This window comes from Calypte anna, chromosome 23, assembly GCF_003957555.1.
Source record: "Calypte anna isolate BGI_N300 chromosome 23, bCalAnn1_v1.p, whole genome shotgun sequence".
NCBI classification, from domain to species: domain Eukaryota; kingdom Metazoa; phylum Chordata; class Aves; order Apodiformes; family Trochilidae; genus Calypte; species Calypte anna.
The window spans coordinates 1304340-1315355 of NC_044268.1; the positions used below are offsets into that span (position 1 = coordinate 1304340).

The 11016-nt window shown below is 59.0% G+C and overlaps 1 protein-coding gene across 1 annotated transcript; it reads right to left on the bottom strand.

Moving 5' to 3' along the window:
• Nucleotides 1-8029: 8029 nt before the first annotated feature.
• TRNP1 (TMF1 regulated nuclear protein 1) lies at nucleotides 8030-8542 on the bottom strand. Its single transcript, XM_030464238.1, has one exon. It carries the CDS (start codon nucleotides 8537-8539, stop codon nucleotides 8030-8032), a length of 510 nt encoding a protein of 169 aa, XP_030320098.1. The 5' UTR covers nucleotides 8540-8542.
• Nucleotides 8543-11016: the final 2474 nt, after the last annotated feature.

Consider the following 11016-nt stretch of genomic DNA (forward strand, 5'->3'; position numbering starts at 1 on the left):
TGATTTGCACAGTGCAGTAACACGTGGGAAAAGAGCTGGAGCGTTTTGCTTCCCTTGGGGAGGTTCCCGGGGAGCTGGGCTCCAGCTGTGGCAGAGGGGAGGTGGTTCTGCCATGCCCTGACCTGTCCTGGTGCTGAGCAGCCCAGGTTTGGAAACTCTTTGTGCTCTCAGATTTGGAGCAAAGGAGGCTGGGGAGGGACCACCTCACCCTGAGGGCCTGAGGGGAGGCTGGAGCCAGGGGGGGTCAGGCTCTGCTCCCAAGGGACAAGGGATGGGACAAGAGAAACAGCCTCAAGTTGTGTAGATTTTTAGGTTCCTGGGTGTTCTATTGCCACAAGTTGCTCCCAGCACGCCTGGCACCTGCCTGAAAACGGGGGGTACCTCCTGCATCTCCTGGGGGAACCCCTGTCCCATCCTGGCCAGGCAGCTCCAAGCCATGTCTCAGGGTTGTCCCCATGGATGTCCCAAGCACGTTGTGTGTCCCCGTGTCCTGCCAAGGAGGCTGCTGGGCTCCCGTGCTGAGCCAGGGCTTCCCCAGGGCCTCTCCATAACAGGAGCTGCTCCTGGCCCCTCTTCCCTCCTGCTCCTCTCCATAAGAGGTGACAGGCAGAGCCCAGAGGCCTTGGCTTCCCTCCATGGATTCCTTTCCTGCCTGTCACAGACCAATATAGTCCCCAACGTCAGCTCTGGCAGGGCCACAGGCAGGCACTGGGACAACCCCAGGGACACAGCTGGGGCTCAATGCCACCCAGGGGTTCTGTGTGGGGTGGTGGGCACAGCACCCTGCCCTGGGGGTATTTCCATCCAGGGGGGTCCTGGTGTCAGGCAGGGGACTGGGGGAGGGTTAGAAGGGATATGAATCCTTTTCCTTCTCCCTTCCTTCCTTCCTTCCTTCCTTCCTTCCTCCTTCCTTCCTTCCTTCCTTCCTTCCTTCCTTCCTTCCTTCCTTCCTTCCTTCCTTCCTTCCTTCCTTCCTTCCTTCCTTCCTTCCTTCCTTCCTTCCTTCCTTCCTTCCTTCCTTCCTTCCTTCCTTCCTTCCTTCCTTCCTTCCTTCCTTCCTTCCTTCCTTCCTTCCTTCCTTCCTTCCTTCCTTCCTTCCTTCCTCCTTCCTCCCTTCCTCCTTCCTCCCTTCCTCCCTTCCTCCCTTCCTCCCTTCCTCCCTTCCTCCCTTCCTCCCTCCCTCCCTTCCTCCCTTCCTCCCTCCCTCCCTCCCTCCCTTCCTTCCCAGCACAAACTGGGGGGGAATTGGGACCTGCAGATGAAAACCCAGCGGTCTCTCTGCTCCCTCCCTCTGCCAGGGGAGCCCCAACCCCCCAAACTCCTCATTTTTGGGGCTTTAACCAAGACAATATTAGGCGATCCCCAGGGTGCAGAGACCTCCGGGAGGAGGCAGCGCTGCACCCATTGATGCTTTTGGCAGCGAAGCTCTTAAATCCCTTCTGGAAACGGGATCGGGTTTCAGATCCCGCACTGGGAATGCCGAGGATCAGCAGGGACAAGGAAGGAAACGTGCGGGGCCGGAGCTGCCACCCTGAGCACCTCTGCTCTGTGCAGCCCTCCTGTGCTTTTAATATCCAGACACGTTCCATTTTGTGTGTCTGTATTTATATATATATAATTCTTTTATATTTCTGTAGCTCTCTTAGGGGCTGCAGAGGGATCAGTTCCCACCTCCCGCCCGTGAGATGGGACAGTGAGCATGGTGAAACCTTTCCCTGCACTTTCTGCAGCCATTTGGGGGGTGCAGTCCCCTCCCCATCACCATTCCCGGCAGATTTGGCTGCTGGAAGTGCGGGAGAAATTCCGGTGCTGAGGGGAAAGGGTTCGTGGGGGGTCCTTGGGATGCTCGGGATCAGCCCCTGGGAGGAAGAGGAAGAGAACTCTCTGCTGTGATTAGAGAAGATGCTGGATCCTGCCCAGGCTGGTGGCATGAAGCACCTGTGGGCTTGGGGAAGGAGCTGGAGGAGGCGTGGGATTGGATTAGGGGCAGCTGGGGCTGAAAATAGAGACTCGCAGGGTGCTCCAGCCAAGGCTGGGGGGAAAGGTGAGATGCAGGGATATTGGAACCCTGGAAAATCCCAGCTTGGATGGTCCTGACTATTGCCCAGCAGTGTCCTTCAGTCCGGCCCTTCTGGAAGGAAAAAGCCACGAGAAACACACACACACACACACCCCGCCCCTGCACATTGCAGGGTTAATTACCCCATTTTCCTGAAGTGATTCCCTTTAAAAAAAAAAAAAAAAAATTAAAAAAAAGGGTTTTGAATGCCTGGAGAAAAGCTTCCTCACCACCCAGACATTTGCAAGAGGTGCAGGGAGGGGGATGAGGCTGAAGGAGCCACATTCTGCTGCTCTTCTCCACCCCAGAGCAGAAGGGAGGCAGGGGGGCTGTCATGGGGCAGCTGTGCCAAGGAGGAGGGGACACCACAGCCACATCTTGTCCCAGAGGAGTGGGGTGCATGGGGCAGGACCCCAAGAGATGGGACATATCAGTGTCCTCCTAAGGGACACACCAGGTTTAGGAGGACCCCAAAGCATCCCTGCTGCATCTTGCTGCCAGGGCACGCTGAGCACCATCCAGCCTGTGAGCCCTCCCCTGAGACTGAGCTAGGGGGGGATTTGCCCCAAGATCCACCCCACTGCAGTGAGGTTGAAGTGCTCAGAAAAATCAGGCAGGACAAGAGCAAGGGGAAGGTGTGAGATGTGAGATGTGACTGTCCCTGTCCCTGTCCCCACGCCTGGGCACGGGGACTCCGGGGGCTGGGAGTCAGGAATGAGCTGGATAGGAATTAAATCCATTAACTGAGAGGGTAAAACAACCCGATTGCTGGGGTTTAACCAGATCAGTGACTTAACCAGCTTTAAAGGAGAAGAGAGAACTGGACCAAGAGGCTCTTAGCACAGTAAGGGGAGAGCAGGACACAGCAGGAACAAGCTCCCAAAACCTTGATGCCCTCCCCAGCCAGGGCAAGACCCTGGGTGGGGACACAGGGACAGGCTGGGGGTGGGGACAAGAGGTGCCTTTGTCACCTGAATGACCCTGGATAGCATCCCCCCCTCTCCAGCACTCCCCACCCAGGGGGCTGCAGACCCCAGGCTGCCCCCCTGCTCTGTGGGCCTCGGGGGTGGGGGTGCAGACTCTGACTCTGGGGGGATCTGGGCAGGAATGTGGTGACCAAACTAAAAAGGGAGGGGGGGGGACTTCTCCTCACAGGGGGTGAAGCATGAGGTTGCCCATCCTGGGAGGGCTGTTGGGGTTGGAAGCTGATAACACCCATCCAAAAGGAGCTCAAGCCGTGGCCAGGTGTGGGCTCAGCTCTGTGTCACCCCCAGCCCTGTTGTCACCCCCTCAGCCCCTACAGACACCTCCAGTCCCTGGCTGAAGGGCAGAAACTAATATCTTGGTTTGGTGACTTCCAGACCCCCCAGACAGGTAGAGAAGGGACCAGCCCAGGCTGGGTTCAGCTGCCCCAAGGGGCAAATCAGGGGCCAAGGGGGCATTTCCCCCCTTCTGTGGCTACTTAGGGCTGAAATGGTGTCTTAAAGGAGAAAAAGCTGGAGTGGGAGTCAAATGGAGACTGGGGGGGGTCCCGGGAGAAAAGGGTTATGGAAGGTGTGGGCAGAATGGGTTTTAAGTGCAAACAGAGATATTTGGGCTGGGAAGCAGGGGGCTGCGGGTCGGGGGGGAGCTGGGGGATACTTCGGGGGGAGGGGGGAGTTGGGGGGTGCTGCCGGAAGGGGGAACCTGGAAGGGGGGGTGGGTGATGTGGGGATGATGCGAGGCTTGGCTGGAGACCCCAGAGTGGGTGGGAGACAAATCCCCGGCGGGACCCGCAGGGGGGGGGTCCCGCTTCTCCCGCCGGTCCCGCGGAGCTCCCGCACTGCCCTCTGCCGCCCGCCGCCCGCAGGCTCCGGCACCGCTCGGTAACCGGCTGGGACCTGGTTCGGGGACTCTTCAGGGACCAAACGCTCTCGCCCAGTCCCTTATTTCCCCCTCCTGCATCGCCTTCGCACCCTCCCTCTCCCCCTCCATCATCCTCACCCCGGTCCTCCCCTCCCTCCATCACCCTCCCACCACCCCTGTTCCCCCTCGATCACCCTCACCCTGTCCCCCTCTATCACTCCCACCATCCCTGTCCCACCCTCTGTCACCCTCACACTGTCCCTGTCCCCTCTCCATCCTTTTCACCCCATCCCTGTCCCCTCTCCATCACTTTCCCACCAACCTCTGGGGACATTTCAGCTCGGGGAGGGTGTGGGGTGGTGGTTTCGGTGCCTGTGCCCAACAGGCACCATCAGGAGGAGCCCGGGGGCAGGGAGGGAAGCTGCTGGGCTTAGGTATTAACAGGCCACATTCATTTCATTTTTTTCTTTTTTTCCCAGAAAGTCTGTAACAAAATAATCCCATAAAGCCATCAGATGTGGGTGCTGTTTATGTAAGGGCATTGCTGGCAGGAGGGAGCAGGGGTTACATAAAGCACCCCCAGGGCAGGGGATGCTCCCAGGGCAGGGATGTTCCCCAAGCCTCAGACTTCTTCCCCCTGACCTTGTGCTGAAGCTCTGGTGACTGACTTTCTGGTCTCTGACTTTCCCCCCCCCCCAAATTCAGGCCCTAAACAGACCCTCCAGCAGGACCTTGCTGCTGTCCCCGTTGTGTGTGACAATGTCAGCTGGAGCTTTCTGGGGGTGACACAGGGAGGTTCATGGGCCAGGACCCCCCCAAAAATCCCAGACCTGGATGGTGGGGTGGGAAGCTGGTGGCTGGACCAGCTTTGTCCCTCCAGGGAGTGAACCTGGACACGGTGGCAGCAAAGCCACAGCCATGGTTGGGGGGGGGCCTTGCTGCCATTTGGGGGGGGCTGGGGGTGTCTTGCTGCAGAAGTTGCTGGATTGTCTTGCAGAGATGTTGCTCAAACCTGTGGCCTGGAGACAGGAGGTGTCAGCTCTGTGTGTGTGTGTCCCCCCAGCAGCAATGACCCCAGCACCCAACAGCTCCTGCACTCTGGGGTCTCTGGGGTGGGGTTTTTATTTTATTCTTCTTCCCCAGACAGCTGTGGCTCCTTCCTCCAGCAGCAGCCTCTCCCTAAAAGCCACGAGGTATCTCACTGAGCTTAACACAGATTTATTTGCAGGGCAGAGCTGTGAGGACCCCCAGGGCCCCCCTCCCATTCCTGCTGACTGCATCAACCTCCCCCATCGAGTAGGAAAATGGGAATAACCCTGGGAATTGGGATGGTCCAGCTAAGGACACTGCAGGAACATGCAGTGGGGTGAGACCCCCACCCTCCCATGACCAAAGGGAGGGTTGCAAGAAAAGATTTTGAATGCTCTGGGGTTTTACTGCTTTAATGGAGTTGATTTTTTTTTTTTTTAAGGTCTTTCCCTGCAATTCCTTTAAGTAGGTTTTGCTCTAATCAGGTCAAAAGCTGATTTGCAAATAATCACCAGGGGAAAAAAAATAATCAGGGGCTTTAAGGCCAAGCTGTGCATTTCATACTATTAATTGTAAGCTGAGGGAGGAGATAATGTATCCCTTCTCCTGGCTGAGAACTCTAAGATGCTATTAGCAGCAAACTCCACACCCCTCCAACCCCCCCTGGCTCAGGAAATCACCTCCTGGTGAGGATTACAGCGTGGGAAACCCCCCAGGGGCAGGAATTTAGTGAAAGGGCAGAAACCAGGGAGCACGGAGGGGAGAGGGGATGTCAGAGCATCTGTGGAGGCTAACACAAAACTAAAACAAAAAATAAAATAGTCTGAAACCAGCTTAGTGGCAGAAAGACACATCCCTACCCCCAGGGCACGATGCTGAAGCACAAGTATTTCTCTGTCACCCATTTTCTGTATGTTTTTTCTGGCTGTTTTACCTTATTTGTGACCTTTTACAGATTATTTTTTTTTTCCAGGACAGACCCTGGCTGTATGTGCACATATATATAGACAGACAGAGTTTCCATCTGTGGGTGTCTGCAGCTGCACCCTGCTGCAGGCAGCTCCCAACACATTTTCCCACATAGCTGGAGGAGGGGAGAGGTCAATAATCCATGAAATCCACCCCGGTGTTAATTCCACCCCATTACCAGGGCTTCTTTGCTAATCCCCGTTCTCATCAGCCTTGTAGCTGTAGTTCAGCCTAAGGACACCTCATGGAATGAATATAAAATATCTTTTACTTCTGCTCGTGCCCCGTGGGGGTGCAGGGTGCAGGCAGCAGGGTGCAGGCAGCAGGGTGCAGGCAGGAGGCTGGCAGCAGAGGTGAGAAGTCAGGATCCCCCCCAGCCCTGCTGTCTCACACTAAGGTAGCAGTGACACATTCATGAGTCAGTGAAATTCCCCCCCCCCCCCCCCAAGCCCAAACCAAGTGCTTTTTTTTTTTTTCTTCTTCTTCTTCATTGAAAAAATAAAATAAATAAAGAAGGGGGTGGCGAGTGATGGGTTTCCAGCAGGAGGGAAGGGTTCATGCAGCCTCTTGGTAAAGCTTGGAGCAGCAAAGCAAGGTCCCGTGTTGGTGGCTCTGTTGAAGGATACTTGGAGCCCAGGGATGAGGAATGCTGTGTCTGGAGAAGGAGGAGGATTCCAGAGGGATTTGCTGGCTGAAGAGCTGCTGTTCCAGATGGGAATGATGCTGTTGGGTCCGAGCCCTCCATCCCGAGGCCAGCTCAAGGACAGTGATGGGGAGAGTGAGGCCCTGCAGAAGCTTCCTGCCTGGAGGGAGATGCCTTCTCCTGAGTCCATCTCCACCTTCTTGTCCCCCAGAGCCTGCAGTGACAGCCTCTGCTGCAGGGTGACATTGAGGGTGCCCAAGGACTCGTGTCGGAAGCACAGGGAGGCTTCAAGTGTCACCTGCCTGGTCAGCCCAGTCATCAGAGCAGTCCCAGAAATCCAGCTTGGGGGGAGGCAGACGGTGCAGATGCCAGGGTGAGGATCACCCCCTCCTGCTCTCTGTCCCCCTGGGGTGCACAGTCCAGAGCCAAAGTCACAATCCTGGGATGTGGGGTGTCCCCAGACCCCCTCAATTCCACACAGAGACTTGCATGGGGGCACACTGAAGGCTGCATCCCAGGCTGGGGCATGATCCCACCAGTGTCCTGCTGGCCCAGGAGTTTGGGGACCCCTCCTGGGGGGGCAGTGGGGCTCAGCCCCGTAGCAGCTGCCCTGAACCTGCTTTTTTTTTTTTTTTTTTTTTTTTTTTTGGGGGGGGGGGATGACCCCACATTGGGCTAGGACCTGACAAGGTCCCTCAGGGATCCCAGACCTTGCAGGGTCCCTCAATTCCACTGACACCCTCCCCTCACCAGGCCCCCTCTTTCTGCCAGCTCAATAAGCACCCCTGGACCCCTGATCCTGCAGGGTTCTTCAAGTACCCCAACACCCCAGGGTCCCCCAGGGACCCCCACACCCAAATTCTTCAGGACACCCCAAGGTTCCCAGACCCTGCTGGGCCCCCTGGAGTGCCCCAGTCCCACAGAGTCCCCTAAGGAAGCCCAAAAACCCCAGACCCCACAGAATCCTCCCCATCAGACCCCTCAGGCCCTGCTGAGTCCTCCCACCCCACGGGAACCCCCAAATCCTGCAAGGTCCCAACCCATCAACCTTCCCAGGACCCCCTCAGGGACCCCAAGCCCCGCTGAAGTCCCCTCAACCCACGGGGCACCCTAAACCCTGCAGGCTTCGAAGCCATTAGCCTCCCTGGGACCCCAGACCCTGCTGAGTCCCCCTATCTCATGGGGCACCCCAAACCCTGCAAGTTCTCCCTGGGACCCCCAAACCCTGCAGGCTCCCAACCCATCAGCCTCCCTGGGACCCCAGACCCTGCTGAGTCCCTTCACCCCACAGTGACCCCAAACCCTGCAGTCTCACAACCCACCAGTCTCCCCAGAACCCCTTGGGGGACCCCAGACCCCGCTGAGTCCCCCCACCTCACGACCACCCCCAAACCCATCAACCTTCCCGCAAGTTCTCCCAGGGATCCCCAACCCCCGCAGTCTCCCAGCCCATCCCCCTCCCCAGGACCCCTCCACCCCCACCCCTACGCTGTGCCTCGGGGTGCAGCGGGCAGGCGCCGTCCCGCGGTGGCCGCAGAGGTTGCGGGGCGGGTGCGGGAAGGGGCCCAAGGGACGCAGCTGCGGAGGGCGCGGGCGGCGGCCAAGAGGGCTGCGGGGCGGGGGCGAGGGCGGCGCCGCAGCCCCTTCTGCAACCTCTGGCTCTGGGCTGCCAGGGCGAGCTGGGCTTGGGCCACCCCAGCCCCGAGCCGGCCCAGAGCCTCTGCCCGGGCTGCCAGGCGGAGCTCGGCGTGCAGCAGGGCGCAATGGACCTGCCGAACCCGGCCCTCCAGCTCCGCCGCTGCTCTCCGCCTCCCTTCCGCCGCTATCAGCCTCCTCCGGGCCGCCGCCAGTTCTACCGAGCCGGGACCGCCGGTGCCGTCGCCGTTGCTGCCGTTGCCGGTGCCGCCGGTACCGGTGTTGGTGTTGCCGCTACCCCGAGCGCTGCTGTCCGGGCCTTGGTGACCGCCGGCTGCGGGATCCGCTGCTGCCGCCATGGGAACGGGAACGGGAGAGGGGAAGGGATGCCGAGAGGATTTATAGCCCGGGGGCGGTGCTGGGAACCGGCGGTTCGGCCCTGCTTGGGGGCGGCTCCGGCACCGGCTGCGCACCGGTACAGAGAGGGGAGGGGAGGGACGGGGGATCTGGACCGGTACAGATCGGTGAGGATGCTCAGGCCGGGTATGGCCCGGCCCGGACTCGGTACCGACACGGCCTCGGACCCAGTACGGTTCAAATCCAGCAGGGCTGCTTGGGCTGGTTACGGCCGGCGACGGCACCGGTACTAGCACCGACGCGGCCCTAGGCTCGTTACAGCACCGGTACCGGCACGACACGGCCCCGGGCTCGGTACAGCACCGGTACCAGCACCGATGCGACCCCAGGCTCGGTACAGCACCGTTCAGTAGTGTTAGTGGTTCATGGTGCTGGAAAACTGTCCTCCCTTAGGGGGCTGAGGGGTGTCACTGGGAAAGGCTGGGAAGGTTACTGGGAGGTTACTGGGAAAGGCTGGAGGAGGGGTGGGGTTACTGGGAAGGGTTACTGGAGGGGTTATTGGGAAAGGCTGGACTGGGAAGAGATCCTGGGGAGATTTACTGGGAAGGGTTAGGAGGAAAGGCTGAACTGGGACAGGTTACTGGGAGGGCTGGTTTCATGTCTGCAGCCCCTTGTGTGGGCTGGGGGGTGCGGGTGCCCCAAACTTGGGGTGCAGGGGACGTGGCAGCAGGACAGCAAGTCCTTGGCTGTGTGACTGTCACAGCCACGTCGCTGCCAACGTCACCATCACTTAACAGAGCTGAGAGTGGGCAGAGGCAGAACTGGGAGGGAGCTGGAGAGGGAAAGGGGCTGCTCCCCCCCTGCTCCCCCCGGGGAGTCTCTTTTATTGGGGTTCCTCCTGCCGGGATGTCACACGCAGCAGCTGCGTCTGCCTGTGGGTGCTCGGGGTAAAACCTGCTTGTGTTTGGCAGCAGAGAAGCAGAGAGGATCAAAGGGATGAGAGATCAAAGGTGCTGAGGTCTCATCCCACCCCCAGCCAGAGACAAAAAAGCTTAAGCCCCTCAAAAAACAAAACAAAACAAAACAAAACCCAAAAAAACCCCAAAACAAACCAACACCCAACCCAGCTTAGATCTCTTCCAGTCAGAGCCACAGCCAGGCCTGCAGTGGATGTCATCCCCCCCCCCAACGTGGGCTGGGGGTGGCTTCACTTTTCTTACCTTAGCAGGTTCAGCCCTTCCCAGCTCTGCCCGACACCCGAGCAGCGGCAGCGCTCCCAATGCCTGCTCCTGCTTCCTCCCTTCCCTCCCAATCCCTGCTCCTGCTTCCTCCCTTCCCTCCCAGTCCCTGCTCCTGCTTCCTCCCTTCCCTCCCAATCCCTGCTCCTGCTTCCTCCCTTCCCTCCCAGTCCCTGCTCCTGCTTCCTCCCTTCCCTCCCAGTCCCTGCTCCTGCTTCCTCCCTTCCCTCCCAATCCCTGCTCCTGCTTCCTCCCTTCCCTCCCAGTCCCTGCTCCTGCTTCCTCCCTCCCCCGGCTCCAGCTCCACTGCCCGGCCTTGGAGCCATCACATCTCCCGAAGCTCCAGGGGCTGCTTTCCAGGCTGTAGGAAAGCTGAAGCCCGGGTAAAATGGGGGGGTTGTGGGGTGCTGCCCCATCACAGGGTCAAGGGCAAAGCTCTGCTCTTGCTTCCTCTGCCCCCAACCCCCCAAAAAGCCACGGGGATGGGCAGGTATTAAACAGAACATCCTCCCCTCTGGTTTTTTTGCTCTGCCTTGAGGGAACCTGGAGCCCCAGGGGAACTGGGCCAGGGTCTGTCTTGCACTGAGCTCCCCCCACTGTGACACCTCAGAAGCTCTGAGGTTGGAGGGGTCTCTGGGGGTCCCTGTTCCCTCAGTCACCTCCTCATGAAAGATTTGGGGTTTTTGGGGTCATCTCCCCAGGTCTGTGCTGCTCATCACCTTCCCAGCTCCAGGCCAGAGGGAGAAAAGGAAATGGGATTGGGGAGCAGATGGGTCTGGATACAAGGTTAAGGAATAAGAAGGGGCCAGGAGGCTGGGGACATTGGGCAGTGAGGCCACTGAGCCTCGTGCATTGGCTGTGTCCCCAATCAGCCATGGCACAGCCCAGGAGATGAGCAGACAGAGCCTGGAAAAGGCAAATAATAGCAAAACACAAGAAAATGTTCCTGTCCTTCAGGGTTAAGTCAGGGCCTGAGGCCCAGGATCCCTCCAGCCTGCTGCAGGATCACTGCCTGGGCTGAGGAGCAATTCATGATTGAGCAGAGGAGCCTGAAATTAGCTGGGAATAAACCTCTTTGGTACAAAAACCCAGTCTGAGAGTGTTGTCCTCCCTTCCCTGGCAGCACCCTCCCCAGCAGCCCACCCACCACAGTGTCCCCCTGTCCCTGGTGTCCCCCAGGGGTGCTGGTCGTGTCCTGCCCCAGGGAGATGGTGCTGAGGGCTGTGTGCTGACCTCCAGCC